Genomic DNA, 16,179 nt, shown 5'->3' on the forward strand with positions numbered 1-16,179 from the left:
GGGTTATGTAGGAAGAAGGAATTGCAGATGCTGGTTTACTACCAAAAAAAAAGACACAAAGTGCTGGAGTAACTCAGCGGGTCAGGCAGCATCCCTGGTGAATCTCGTTTTAGGTCGGGACCCTTCTTCAAACTTCCCACTGATCTGAAGCTTTTTGTAATGGTCTACTCAGCAATGTAATATGCGAATTGTTGTAGACGGGTCTATAAAAGCGGCAACTTTCCCCGGTGCTGGTAGACAAAAATGCTGGAGAAACTCAGCGGGTGCAGCAGCATCTATGGAGCGAAGGAAATAGGCGACGTTTCGGGCCGAAACCTTTTTTCAGATCGAAACCCTTCTTCAGTCTGATGAGTCTGACCTGGATCAGTCTGAAGAAGGGGTTCGGCCCGAAACGTTGCCTATTTCCTTCGCTCCATAGATGCTGCTGCACCCGCTGAGTTTCTCCAGCATTTTTGTCTACCTTCGATTTTCCGGCATCTGCAGTTCCTTCTTAAACATTCCCTCGGTGTTGATTTCTTCGCGTTATTAAAAATGAATAAGCCGTTCCCTAGGGGGGGATCTTGGTCCCGGCGCTCCCCAACTTCAAACTTGGGTAAATCTCTGCACAAAACACAGCACGAAAGAGAGGGGTGGGGGGTGGTTGGGCGGGGCAGGTTTGATTATTAAATTATTAGGGAGTTGAATGCAAATGGACGAGCAGAACACACGTTTGAATGGAGGAGGAACGAGGCGATGAGGATGGGGGTTGCAGTAAATAAAGACACACCGCCCGCCCGCCTGTCCTGTTGCCTGCGAGTGACGGGAGTTAGCAAGTTGATATTAGACATGAATATGTATGAATCTTCAGCTCTCCTCTCCGTGACGTGGCTGTGGCTGTGGTCCCGGGTCTGCGCTCAGCACAGCGCTGCTCACTCTCTCTAGTGCAGCGGGTGCTGGCCGCTTGTTTCAACCTTGTGCCGAGTTCGGTTTTATTGTTTTAATTAAGAAAAAAAAAGAGACGTCCGCTTCTCATTATCTATACAGCGTCAGATAAGGATCTCGGAGCAAAGAGGAGGAGGAGGAGGGTGGAACCAAAAATAAAATCACGAAGTATCTAGCGTTGGCCGTCATGCAGCCGAGGATACGGAGCGCCCGGGAAAGCTGCTGTATTTTGGTGACCGTCTGGATCTTCAACGTCCTTGCAACTAAAGGTGGGTGACCAGCACCCTCGGTCCGACCGGTGTAGCCCAGTCCAGCCCAGCCCACCCGGCCCGGCGCGACACGACACACGCACGGTTACATTGGCAAAGGTTGCTTTGCACAGATTGAATGTGTATTTGTGATGTGTTGGTTATAGCGGCGATAGATAGCGGGACAGTTGGTGGATGTACTTTCATGCGATTACTATAGGCTTTGCGAGTCGCTGCTGTGAAACTCTATGGGTGATTATGTTGTATTATTTATTAGTGTGCTACAAGGACATCTGAATTTCCCCTGAAGAAGGGGATTAATAAAGTATTTATTATCACTATTATTATTTTATTCTCCCCCCCCCCAAAAAAAACCCCTATCCCTCCCCGTAAACGTTAATATTTCCGTGATGTATGTTATTGTATATGGCATTGTGACATGATAGATTAGTGGTCCCTTTGCCTTGAACTCTTACTGCTGGTGAGTATGGGCATCAGCTCATTTCAGAGCGCTGTACATGGTGGGAGGCTGATTGCCTGTTTCCCGGGACGACATGCGCAGCTTCATACCCTAACAACTTAAATAAACCCCTTCACCATGCCCCCCACCCTCCCCCTTCCAATAAGTAGAACAGTGGGTCATTTGGAGGGTAGATAATCGAGAACATAATCGCGATTACAAACCTGTGCCGGGCGAATATGGAACCGCTGCTACTTATGAGATTATCAGTGGATTGGGAACAAACTGAGGTGGCGACTGGCTCTTGACTCCCTGATTCTCGTTCTTGAACCTTAATTATTTTCTCAGGCTGGCGAGCTGCCTGTGAGGTGGTTTCTTAACGAGGTGTATAGTTTTTTTTTGTTCCATTATCCCGCACCGCCATTACTGGGGACCCAATAAAGGCATTGAAAACTGCGAGCAACGTAACATTGTGTAGGAAGGAACGGTAGATGTTGGTTTACACTGAAGATAGACACATAAATGCTGGAGTAACTCAGCGGAACAAGCCAGAATTTCGAGAGAGAGAAGGAATACCAGAGATGCTGCCTGACCCGCTGAGTTGTTCCAGCTTGTTTTGTCTTATCAACAATGTAAAATTCCTGGTCAAATGTTGCTGGAGTTTCGCGCTGTGGGTGTTTGGACATTGTTCAGTAGATACTTGGCCGGTGGGGATATGACATACACCTAAATATTAAGGGTAGCGTTCATGTGGAAATGAGAAATCGGTGCGTTAATTGGCGAATCCACTCAGCGCAGTTCATCTCTAACTTTGGCCCTTGGCGTGCTACAGGTAGGCAGGCAGGAGCCAATATTTGATGCTGGCTGGACGTCTGAACCGACAATGAATGGCACATGCAACACGTTAGTTAACAACCGGTTGAGTGGCCAATATCGGGCGTAAACGGGACATGTTGGGGGAAATTAGCAACATGGGGCGGCGGGCGGATCTGCCAGTATTGAATTGTACATTCTCACGTGGTTTCGGGCTGTAAGGTATTGTAGATATGCTGGTTTACACCGAAGATAGACACGAGATGCCGGAGTAACTCAGCGGGACAGGAAGCATCGCCGGAGAGAAGGAATGAATGGGTGACGTTTCGGGTCTGAAGAAGGGTCTCGACACGAAACGTCACCCATTCCCTCTATCAGACATTCTCCACGTGAAAACGTACAGTTCGATAAAGGCAGCGCTAGATCCGCCCATCACATGTTCCCTCTAGGAGATGCTGCCTGTCCCGCTGTGTTACTCCAGCATTCTGTGTCTATCTACAGGCTGTTAGGTTGCCTTAATTTGCTGTAGACTCGACGACTTTCTGTCGCACCTTGCATAAAACGACTATAATAAACTAATGGGCTTCGCGCTGCATTAATCTTCAGTCACTTGCTGAAAAGAGAGGCAAGTTAATGAAGAGAGCCGATGGCGTGTCTTCATGTATATATATATTGTAATGGGCATTAGGACGGATAGATTTGGTGTAAGTGTATAAATGATACTGGGTGTCCAGAACTGGTGTCACTGTCTTTACGGGGGAGCTAAAGGCACTCCAGCGGTAAAACCACATCAATATTACAGATAGACACAAAGCTGGAGTAACTCAGCGAGACAGGCAGCATCTCTGGAGAGAAGGAATGGGTGACATTTAGGGTCGAGACCCTTATCCATATTATCCATACCATCCATCCATGCATACCTTCGATTTATAGCATCTGCAGTTCCTTCTTAAACACATCCATACTATAGATGTCGTGTTTAGGAATACATTGGGAAGTCAGGCTGGCTTTTGAAATTGTTTAAGAAGGAACTGCAGATGCTGGAATATCGAAGGTACACAAAAATGCTGGAGAAACTCAGCGGGTGCAGCAGCATCTATGGAGCGAAGGAAATAGGCAACGTTTCGGGCCGAAACCCTTAAGGGTTTCGGCCCGAAACGTTGCCTATTTCCTTAAGGGTTTCAGGTCGAAACGTCGCCTATTTCCTTCGATCCATCGATGTTGCTGCACCCGCTGAGTTTCTCCAGCATTTTTGTGTACCTTGTCTTTTGAAATTGATGTGATATTTGCACGTCACCCTCCAAAGATCCTGCCGGTCCAGCTGAGTTGCTCCAACATGTTGTGTCTATCTTCGGTGTAAATCGGGATCTGCAGTTCTTCCTGACTAACCTCCCTGAGACTTTGTTTATTTGTGTGTGTGTGTGCGCGCATCTGAGTGAATGTGTAACGTGTAGGAAGGAACTACAGAAGCTGATTTACATTGAAGATAGATACAAGAAGATGGAGTAACTCAGTACAAATTGGAGGAACAGCACCTCGTATTTCGCTTGGGCAGCTTAGACCCCAGCGTTAAGAATGTCGACTTCTCTAACTTCAAGTAACTCTCCCCCTCTCCCCCTCTCTCTCTCTCTCTCCCTCTCTCTCTCTCCCTCTCCCCCTCTCCCCCCCCCCCCCCTCTCCCCCCTCTCCCCCCCCTCCCTAGTTCTCTCCGGCCAGTTTGACTGTCCCCTTGATCACACTTTCTCTGTATGCTTCTAGCTAATAATACTTGATACTTTCTAGATAGAGCTCTTAAAGATAGCAGAGTCGGGGGATATGGGATATCAGCCATGATCACATTGAATGGCGGTGCTGGCTCGAAGGGCCGAATGGCCTAATCCTGCACCTATTGTCTATTTTCTGTAATGATCTATTCCACATTTTCCTTGAACCGCACCCCCTTTGTCTCGTTCTCGCACCCTATCCGTCCTTATCTCTGTGGACCTCTCTCTCCCTCTCCTCAGTCTGAAGAAGGGTCTCAGTTGGGGCGAGTCCAGAACCAGGGGCCACAGTCGTATAATAAAGGGGAGGTAATTTAAGACTGAGGTGAGAAAAAACGTTTTCACCCAGAGAGTTGTGAATTTATGGAATTCCCTGCCACAGAGGGCAGTGGAGGCCAAGTCACTGGATGGATTTACGAGAGAGTTAGATAGAGTTCTAGGGGCTAGTGGAGTCAAGGGATATGGGGAGAAGGCAGGCACGGGTTATTGATAGGGGACGATCAGCCATGATCACAATGAATGGCGGTGCTGGCTCGAAGGGCCGAATGGCCTCCTCCTGCACCTATTTTCTATTTGTCTCGAGTCTCGACACGAAACATCACCCATTCCTTCTCTCCAGAGATGCTGCCCGTCCCGCTGAGTTACTCCAACATGTTGTGTCTATCTACAGTGAACGGATAACTATCGCGCTACAATCCACTCACAATGCGTTTCCGTACTTCAAGGATTGCAGCTGAGCCTGTAAACAATTATACCCATTAACTGCAAATCTGTATGGCTCCGATTTGCATAAACATCTGATGGACACAGCGAGGTGACAGATGTGAAGTTTAACAGACCCACTCCGGCGAGAGCATAAATTGAACTTGTACAACGCTAGGCTTACAATGGGCTATGTCAAGATAAGCAAAGAACCCGGTCTCACGGTTGGGATAACAGCTGTAATGTACCATGCTGCTGCTTCAGTCAATTTAATGGGGCATGATTTATCTACCGCCTTTTGTAAAACTGCTGCACAGCCGAAAAATAGGTGAATAAATCCTACCTAAGAGAGCGCAGTCTCACTATGCGGGTTTAATGGTGGAAATACAACGGGTCATTTGGTTTTACGTCTTTTAAGTTTTGTTTTTATATCACTTTCACTAAACGGGCAGATTGGGGGCGTTGTATTAAAAAAAAACCTGCAGCTGGAGTGAAATTTTCTTTTCCTGTTTTATAAGTTGCCCTTTTCTTCAGCTGAAGAGTTTTGAGTGGTCGTAAATCAGAAACGGGGCAGAATTCATCGCACGGGCTATTAACTCGGATGGTATGAAAGAGAGAATCTGTGCACAGTCGCCCTGGTTGTTGGAGGTTGTGGCGGAGGCGAGGAGTTGATCACATGCTGGTCTCGGATGCCATTGTGTTGGATATTAACCATGTTGATGGTTCGGGACAAGTTTCCACGGTGGGCAGCTCCGCTGAAGCAACAGCCTCAGGGTTATTTCAGCGAATATTCGTATTTTGTTTAAATTCCGTTTAAAATTCGCCTTAGCCCCCTCCCCACCCCCAGATAGATGGCGCGCGCTACTCCTGGGGATAATAACACAGTTGTTTTTTTTTAAATAATGAAAAGTGAAGCAAAAAAATCCAACCTGAAACTCTGAGACAAACCGAATAGCCTGGGCCACATTTAACAGATTGATGAAACATCCAGCAGCTTTGTGGCCCCAACTCTACGGAGCAATGGACGTGACTGGCGGCCTGGGGAAATGGTTTGTTATGTGTTGAATGCACGTGGATTATTAAAGATACTGTGTTTTTTTTGTTTTTTTCCCTCTCTAATTCTACCCCCTGCCCCACGTCTCCTGTCACCCGCGGTAAATGTTGCCGCCAGCTGCCTTGTAACAACAGCCTCGGGCTTAAGCGTTCTTCTATCAAAGTATCAGAGGCCAAGTGGTCCCACGTGGCTTACCCCTTAAGGTTAAAGGGAACTGTCACTGTGATTTTCTGTAAAGATGCTCTCGATTGCCATAAGTACAGGCAGGTCTCCCTGCTGTCTACCATGGTGACAGTCATCATTATAGAACCCTTCTCGTTTGCCATAGAGGGAGTGCAGAGACGGTTCACCAGACTGATTCCTGGGATGTCAGGACTGTCTTATGAAGAAAGACTGGATAGACTTGGTTTATACTCTCAAGAATTTAGGATATTGAGAGGGGATCTTATAGAAACTTACTAAATTCTTAAGGGGTTGGACAGGCTAGATGCAGGAAGATTGCTCCCGATGTTGGGGAAGTCCAGGACAAGGGGTCACAGCTTAAGGATAATGGTGGAATCCTTTAAAACCGAGATGAGAAGAACTTTTTTCACACAGAGAGTGGTGAATCTCTGGAACTCTCAACCATGATCATATTGAATGGCGGTGCAGGCTCGAAGGGCTGAATGGCCTACTCCTGCACCTAATTTCTATGTTTCTCCTGCAGTTGTATAGGGCTCTGGTGAGACCACATCTGGAGCGTTGTGTACAGTTTTGGTCTCCTAATTTGCGGAAGGACGTCCTTGTGATTGAGGCAGTGCAGCGTAGGTTCACGAGATTGATCCCTGGGATGGCGGGACTGTCATATGAGGAAAGATTGCAAAGACTAGGCTTGTATTCACTGTAGTTTAGAAGGATGAGGTGGAATTTACAGAAACATATAACATTATCAAAGGACTGGACAAGCTAGATGCAGGAAAAATGTTCCCAATGTTGGGCGAGTCCAGGGGCCACAGTCTTAGAATAAAGGGGAGGCCATTTAAGACTGAGGTGAGAAAAAACTTTTTCACCCAGAGAGTTGTGAATTTATGGAATTCCCTGCCACAGAGGGCAGTGGAGGCCAAATCACTGGATGGATTTAAGAGATAGTTAGATAGAGCTCTCGGGGCTAGTGGAGTCAAGGAATATGGGGAGAAGGCAGGCACGGGTTATTGATTGGGGACGATCAGCCATGATCACAATGAATGGTGGTGCTGGCTCGAAGGGCCGAATGGCCTCCTCCTGCACCTATTTTCTATGTTTCTAAGTGGCCAGTCATCAGACCAGAGTGTGCCTTCTATCCAACTGGAGACTGAGAGGTGTAGGAAGGAAGTTAAACAGAAGATAGACACAAAAATCTGGAGTAACTCAGCAGGTCCGGCGACATCTCTGGAGAAAAGGAATAGGTGACGTTTTGGGTCGAGATGTGCAGTGAAAGGTTTTGCGTTGCGTGCTGTCCAACACGATCAGATCAATAAATACCTGTACATACAATCAAGTCAAACTAGAGTACAATAAGTAGAGCAGAGGGGAAGATACAGAGTACAGAATCTAGTTTGCAGCATTGTAGTTTAGAAATACAGTGTGGAAACAGGCCCTCTGGCGCACCAAGTCTGTGTCGACCAGTATTCACACCAGTCATACATTACCCCAGTCTCGCATCAGCACCAGAGACCAGGGTTCAATCCTGACTATGGTTGCTGCCTGTACATTCTCCCTGTGACCACGTGGGTTTTATCCAATCAACCTATAGAGTTGCACGTGTATGGAATGTGGGAGGAAACCGGAGCACCTGCATAAAACCCACGTGGTCACAGGGAGAATGTACAGGTAGCAACCATCGTCGGGATTGAATCCGGGTCTCTGGTGCTGTAATGCCCCTGTCCCACTTAGGAAACCTGAACGGAAACCTCTGCTGTTGCGTTACTGTGCCACTCCAGCCTTAGATGGAGTTCATTGTTCTATCTGGGACATGTGACAGTAAAACCCGCTTGACTCTTCTTTGGGCTGCATTTCACACGCAACTCGACTCCATGAAGACTCCATCCCAACAAGCCAAGGGCCACTACTGGCCTCACACCATCCACAGGCAAGGCCTCGATCAGAAGGACTTGGCTGCAACAGTTGTAGTGCACCAGTTCTGGGGACATTTCCTCAATAGAGTAAAGGTGGGTTGGTCAGTACCCTGGCATATGGAAGGACCATTCAGAAACCTAGAGAAACTCAGAGGGTGAGGCAGCATCTATGGAGCGAAGGAAATAGGCAACGTTTCGGGTCAAGACAGTCTGAAGAAGGGTCTCGACCCAAAACGTTGCCTATTTCCTTTGCTCCATAGTTCCTGCCTCACCCGCTGAGTTTCTCCAGCATTTTTGTCTACCTTTGATTTTCCAGCATCTGCAGTTCCTTCTTAAACATTCAGAAACCTACATCACCCACGTGTCCGCCTTGTTATTAAGCTGCAGTACGTAGGTGAGGTTTGACTATGTACATGTTCAGAGGCCGAGCTCCAAGTCATCAACCACTCATTCTCTGAAGCACAAAAGGAAATGGACCTCATATTCAAGCCTTCCACCAACTTTCACCCTGTAAACACCAATTCCTCCTCTCCCATCCCCGAACTCTCTAAGACAATAAAGGTCACTGGGAAATTGGGGCCCATATCTCAGGGGCTACCTTTCCACTAACGCAGGCGTCAATGATGGAATCTGCATTGGCTCCAAAAAAGCTTTTGGCAGTCTGAGGAAAGGGATATTTGAAGATAAAGGCATCTGATCAGGCACAAAACTCGTGGTCTAACGGGTCAGCAGTTATCTCCACCCTCTTCTATGTTCTGAGACTTAGATCACCTATTGCAAGCAAATAAAATCATGGGAGACCCCTTCCATCCCTGCAACGGACTGTTCCAGCTGCTATGGTCAGGCAAACGCCTCCGTTGCCATGCGGTGAGAACGGAGAGGTTGAGAAGGAGTTTCTTCCCAGAGGCAATTCGGACTGTAAACGCCTTTCTCACCAGGGACTAACTCTACAGAACGTTTTTCCTTCCATTATTTATTATGTAAAAGAATATGTGTGTTATGATTGTGTTTATAATTTGTTTGGTTGTTTTGTTGTTTGTCTTTTGCACAAAAGTCCGCGAGCATTGCCACTTTCATTTCACTGCACATCTCGTATGTGTATGTGACAAATAAACTTGACTTGACTTGACTTCAAAAGAACTGTGAGGTATTCGCAATGCCAGCTCTGCAAAACTCTGCAAAAATACTGGGGTCAGTATAGGGACCCTAATTACTCTTGATCAACTTTGATGGACTGGGCTGTGCCATTTGCCTTCCCCTCATTAGACTCCTGACAACAGACACTATTCCAAGTTCTGTCATGGTAAGAGACTACCAGTCAGTGGAGGAGAGGAGTCGAGGACATTCTTGAAGTGCTTTGAAAAGGTCGGACATTCCGCCAGCTCTGACCCCTTGAAATAGAGAATGAGTATTCAGGCTGGCATTGAGAACATTGAGTCAATTTAGCTGAACGTAAATAATGGAATGAGTTCTAAGTTTGCGTACGCCTGTCCCTTCATGCATCTTTGCTACAACTGCGGCTGAATCTATATGTCTCACATTGGCCTCATCGGCTGTACGAGAAGGCCCAAAACTGGAGTGGACGCAAGTCATTCCCAGCACCAGAGCACTCACTGCCTCAGTGGAACCCACCCAATAAATATTTCAGTCTAACATTTAACAGCATCTTCGGATTTCCAAGTCTTATTGGGGAATGTTTCGCTCATTTTTAGTTACATCTGGGTTGTTAGGAAAGACATTCTTGCCATAGAGGGGGTACAGAGAAGGTTCACCAGACTGATTCCTGGGATGTCAGGACTTTCATATGAAGAAAGACTGGATAGACTCGGCTTGTACTCGTTGGAATTCAGAAAATTGAGGGGGGATCTTATAGAAACCTACAAAATTCTTAAGGGGTTAGACAGACTAGATGCAGGAAGATTATTCCTGATGTTGGGGAAGTCCAGAACTAGGGGTCACAGTTTAAGGATAAGAGGGAAGTCTTTTAGGACCGAGATGAGAAAATCATTTTTTACACAGAGAGTGGCGAATCTTTGGAATTCTCTGCCACAGAAGGTAGTTGAGGCCACAGTTCATTGGCTATATTTACGAGGGAGTTAGATGTGGCCCTTGTGGCTAAAGGGATCAGGGGGTATGGAGAGAAGGCAGGGATGGGATACTGAGTTGGATGATCAGCCATGATCATATCGAATGGCGGTGCAGGTTCGAAGGGCCGAATGGCCTACTCCTGCACCTATTTTCTATGTTTCTATAATCTGTGATATGCCAGTTAGGTTGATTTTGAAAGTCCTTTTTGTGCTTCTGGTAGCCCTCGGTGCTTTGTAGCATCTACAGTAACTTGCTGAATAACAGCTTGATATTGAAACTAAACTACTGCAGATGATGGACAACTGAAATAAAACAGAAAAAGCTGGAAGATATTATCGGTCAGACATCATCTGTGGAAAAAGTAACTAGCCTTTTTCTTCTTGCGTATGGCGCGCACAGCCTAAAGTTGTCGGACAACTTGTTCTATTTGATTGTGCACGGCAGGTTGATTGCATTTGTCGAAACAGGGCGGACCCCGTGAAGGTTGCAATCTCCCACCCCAAGTAACTAGTAACAATTCAGATCAAAGACTCTTATCAGAATCCAGTAATAATAGTAGTAGGTAAACATATATTTCATCAGGAGTTGTGTAAATTGCTTTGCTGGTGAACCTGAGGCCAGACCCGGCCTCAGCCTCTCAGTAAACCAAAGTAATTCAACTCCCTTCCCTTGTTACATTTCTGCTGAACTCCAACTACAATCAACCTGAAACATTAACTATTTCTCTTTCCACTCTGTCCCTGGTGTGTCTCGTATGTGGGGACAGCTGGCTAGTACCGACTCGGTGGGCCGAAGGGCAGGTTTCCACGCTGTATCTCTGAACTTAACTAAACTAAATAAAATGTGCATCTCGACATGATGCAACAGAATGTATGTACACTTCCAGCTGGTCAATGAAGGTGGAGTTGAGTAATGATAGAAGACGGGCCTGGTTCAGAGATGGGGTGGGTGGGTGGGTTTTTTATTTGGGGTCGGACACTTACTTCTCCCGTAAATCAGTAAGAACATGCGAGTGAGTGCACTTTGAACTTTGGCATGCCATCCCAAAGTGGTCAAACTTAAATTCCTGAATTGACCCTGCAGGCAAACTAGATGTGATTTCAGGCAGTGTGTGCGTGTGTGCAGAATGCCATAAATCGGGCATGCCCAACTATTTTCCCTTGGCCGTCCAGCTTTGTAATGTAGAACCTCAGCCAGTTCCTGTAAGGCAGGGGTGATTGATTCAATAGCACCTGTTACATAACCACTGAAGATCACCGTAAACCACCCGGATCTTGAATGGGCATTTCCTTTATTGTCTGTGCTGCAGACTGTAAATCATGCAGCTCAAACCGTCTGTGACAACACCTTATGAACCATCAGTTCTGAACCTCCAAGACACAACAAAATACACCTGCGATTGCTCTGAATTACTTCCAAGGGTCAAGTAATTTAAGAGGCCATTTAAGACTGAGGTGGGAAAAAACTTTTTCACCCAGAGAGTTGTGAATTTATGGAATTCCCTGCCACAGAGGGCAGTGGAGGCCAAGTCACTGGATGGATTTAAGACAGAGTTAGATAGAGCTCTAGGGGCTAGTGGAGTCAAGGGATATGGGGAGGAGGCAGGCACGGGTTATTGATTGGAGACGATCAGCCATGATCACAATGAATGGCGGTGTTGGCTCGAAGGGACGAATGGCCTCCTCCTGAACCTGTTTTCTATGTTTCTATGTTTGTATGTAATCAGGGCTGTTCTGCGTTTGGTTCAGTTTTATTATTGTCCCTAGAAGGGTCTGGACTCTAAACGTCACCCATTCGTTCTCTCCAGAGATGCTGCCTGACCCACTAAGTTACTCCAGCATTTTGTGTCTATCTTCGGTTTAAACCAGCATCTGTAGTTCCTTCTTACACAAGTCTTTGCTTCTGTTGGCTGCTTTTCCAAGACAGTGCAATGTGTAAATAGAGTTAATAGAAACATAGAAAATAGGTGCAGGAGTAGGCCATTCGGCCCTTCGAGCCTGCACCGCCATTCAATATGATCATGGCTGATCATCCAACTCGGTATCCTGTTCCTGCCTTCTCTCCATACCCCCTTAGCCACAAGGGCCACATCTAACTCCCTCTTAAATATAGCCAATGAACTGGCCTCAACTACCTTCTGCGGCAGAGAATTCCAGAGATTCACCACTCTCTGTGTGGAAAAAATGGTGAGAAGTCTGGTCTGTGTGATGGACTGGACTATATCTACAACTTTTAAGAAGCAATGTTTAAGAAATTTGTAGACGGGTACATGGATAGGATAGGTTTGGAGGGATATGGGCTGAAAGAGGTCAGGTGGGACTAGTGTAGATGTTGGTATGTGTGGTCAAGTTGGGCCAAAAGGGCTATTTTCACCCTATATGACTGTGACTCTTTCTTGAGGTCTTGTGCATCGTTCTTCCCAAACCAAAATGTGGTGCAAACCGACAGTGTGTTTCTATAGTGCATCTGGAGAAGTTTGTAAGAGTAATTGGAGACCTGCAGAATAACTAGGATAATCAAACGCCTCTTGAAGGAGCTATTTATCTAATATTATTATTTTTGTTTATTTAATCTGCTGTAATAATCTCTTCAGTTTTTATTAGGTTTGTTTCCCTTCACAATTTTGTTCAGAAATGCTGGGTATTATACATTTTATAATTACTTACATGCTGAGACAAGATACAAATTAACTTTGTTCTTTGTGCAATGGTTCTGACTGTACAGTACAATTATTGCATTAGAAAAACTCATTAAGCATATCTAATGCAATTTCCCTCCACAATACACTCTGAGCTTTCACATTTTTTTAAAGATTTGACCTCATGAAAGAAGTGTGAATTTCACACACGTAATGACAAATGTAGAGAGTCCAGAAGTGCTACTTGAGGCGTAGTCTACTTGCATATTGATCATTTTAAGTCTCAGTCATAAAATCCTATGCTCATTGTTTCATAATTATTCAGCTGTGAAATAATGTGATAATATTCATTGATGCACTTATAACAACAAAACCAAAAAATGTATTTCTAAAGATGGGGTTAGGTTAGGTAAGGGGGAGGTGCAGCAAGACCTGGGTGTCCTTGTACACCGGTCACTGAAAGTTGGTTTGCAGGTACAGCAGGCAGTGAAGAAAGCTAATGGAATGTTGGCCTTCATAACAAGAGGATTTCAGTATAGGAGTAGAGAGGTTCTTCTGCAGTTGTATAGGGCTCTGGTGAGACCACATCTGGAGTATTGTGTACAGTTTTGGTCACCTAATTTGAGGAAGGACATCCTTGTGATTGAGGCAGTGCAGCGTAGGTCCCGCATAAGAGATTAGTATACAAACTTAAAGCACATGGTATTGGGGGTTCAGTATTGATGTGGATAGAGAACTGGCTGGTAGACAGGAAGCAAAGAGTAGGAGTAAACGGGTCATTTTCACAATGGCAGGCAGAGACTAGTGGGGTACCGCAAGGCTCAGTGCTGGGACCCCAGCTATTTACAATATATAAATGATTTGGACAAGGGAATTGAATGCAACATCTCCAAGTTTGCGGATGACACGAAGCTGGGGGGCAGTGTTAGCTGTGAGGAGGATGCTAGGAGACTGCAGGGTGACTTGGATAGGCTGGGTGAGTGGGCAAATGTTTGGCAGATGCAGTATAATGTGGTTAAATGTGAGGTTATCCATTTTGGTGGCAAAAACAGGAAAGCAGACTATTATCTAAATGGTGACCGATTAGGAAAAGGCAGGAGTAGGCCATTCGGCCCTTCGAGCCTGCACCGCCATTCAATATGATCATGGCTGATCATCCAACTTGGTATCCTGTACCTGCCTTCTCTCCATACCCCCTGATCCCTTCAGCCACAAGGGCCACATCTAACTCCCTCGTAAATTTAGCCAATGAACTGGCCTCAACCACCCTCTGTGGCAGAGAATTCCACACTCTGTGTGAAAAAAAAATTCTCATATTGGTCCTAAAAGACTTGCCCCTTATCCTCAAACTGTGACACCTTGTTCTGGACTTCCCCAACATCGGGAACAATCTTCCTACATCTAGCCTGTCCAAGCCCTTAAGAATTTTGTAAGTTTCTATAAGATCCCCCCTCAATCTTCTATATTCTATCGAGTACCATATAATATAACCATATAACAATTACAGCACGGAAACAGGCCATCTCGACCCTTCTAGTCCGTGCCGAACACATCATCTCCCCTAGTCCCATATACCTGCGCTCAGACCATAACCCTCCATTCCCTTCCCGTCCATATAACTATCCAATTTATTTTTAAATGATAAAAACTAACCTGCCTCCACCTCCTTCACTGGAAGCTCATTCCACACAGCCACCACTCTCTGAGTAAAGAAGTTCCCCCTCATGTTACCCATAAACGTCAGTCCCTTAATTCTCAAGTCATGTCCCCTTGTTTGAATCTTCCCTACTCTCAGTGGGAAAAGCTTTTCCACGTCAACTCTGTCTATCCCTCTCATCATTTTAAAAACCTCTATCAAGTCCCCCCTTAACCTTCTGCGCTCCAAAGAATAAAGCCCTAACTTGTTCAACCTTTCTCTGTAAAGCCAAGTCTATCCAGTCTTTCTTCATATGAAAGTCCTGCCATCCCAGGAATCAGTCTGGTGAACATGTTAGATAATAAGATACAATAACACGTTAGATACATGTTAGATAATAAGATATTTGTTTTGTAGAATGTAGTCTCAAGGTGATACAGGGTTAATGTGGATATGATTGTATGAAGGTGTGTGTGTACATATACTGTGGTGGATAGGAATTGTTTAAACATTTGAAATATGAATGCCCGTGGGCTAGCTGTTCTCAGTCCCTCACCCAACAATTAGGATTTTTTGTTATAATTCACGACACACTGATATTCATGACTTTTTTGTTTTGGAATTATCAATACACTTGTTTTAAAAGAATCAATAGACCTTCCAATTTATGGAGATGCACACGAGCTTGGGCAATGTTTATTGGCCGGAAACTTCTAAATTTTATGATCCGAGGCAAAAATACAAGGTTTGAAGTAAATAAGGCGATTCAATATTTGCTTCTGAGGGTTGACTTCAGCATATCCATAAGCTAAATTGAGCATTGCCTGTTGATAGTATCGATGCTGGGCATCTTTAATGGAATGTGTTCCCGAGTGTTTAAAGTGTATATTGGTCCCTCAATCTTCCTTCTCCTGCTGTTTAGATGGCAGATGGAAGCAGATGGAAGGCAGGCATTTTGCGAGCGTGTTTGAATTTCTGTGACAGCATGAGCTGTGGAAAGACGGTAATTCCCCTGTTAATCAGATCGGAAAACTGGATCTTCATCATCTAATCACAGGGTGCGTCATCTACAAAATATCCGTTTGCTCGGTTACATCTGAGCAGAAATGTCAAAGCTTAGAGCGCAAGAATGTCAAACTGCTTTTGGTGCTTCCATCTATCTGACCCTCTGATGTTTTTCTGCTGCAGTGTAATTTTATATTAAATATTTATTATTCAATTACAATGATTACATCATAAAATAGTTTTAATTATGAGAACAAATTATAGAGGCTATTAAGCGGAGCAAGGACCATCTGTTCAGTAAGTACTCTGACGAACTATAAAGCTTCCCTGTGGAGGTCACGGAAGTGTCATGTCCAGTTGATCCTTTATAGAGGCAACAAAAGCAGCAAGACCTTCAAGTGAATGACTGGGCTCCGGGTGAACCTCTGTGTTTTATTTAGTTTTGAGATACAGCGCGGAAACGGGGCTCTTCGGCCTATTGAGTCCGCCCCGACCAGCGATCCCCGCACATTAACACTATCCCACGCACACACTAGGGACAATTTGTCATTTATACCAAGCCAATTAACCTACAAAACTGTACGTCTTTGGAGTGTGGGAGGAAAGCGAAGATCTTGGAGAAAACTCGCGCGGTCACGGGGAGAACGTGCAAACTCCGTACAGACAGCACCCGTAGTCGGGATGGAAACCGAGTGTCTAGCGCTGTAAGGCAGCAACTCTACCCCTGTGCCACCATATATTGCTTGGTGTATTCAAGTGAT

General features: G+C 45.4%; 1 protein-coding gene across 1 annotated transcript in view; it reads left to right on the forward strand.

The window, feature by feature from the left end:
- Positions 1-830: 830 nt before the first annotated feature.
- Positions 831-16,179, forward strand: part of clstn2a (calsyntenin 2a) — a 526,456-nt gene continuing 511,107 nt past the window's right edge. Inside the window, exon 1 of the mRNA XM_055646430.1 lies at positions 831-1,190. Coding sequence (XP_055502405.1) covers positions 1,109-1,190 — 82 coding nt within the window. The 5' untranslated portion in view covers positions 831-1,108. The remainder of the gene's footprint in view (positions 1,191-16,179) is intronic.

The sequence above is a fragment of the Leucoraja erinacea genome, chromosome 14 (assembly GCF_028641065.1).
Source record: "Leucoraja erinacea ecotype New England chromosome 14, Leri_hhj_1, whole genome shotgun sequence".
NCBI lineage: Eukaryota > Metazoa > Chordata > Chondrichthyes > Rajiformes > Rajidae > Leucoraja > Leucoraja erinaceus.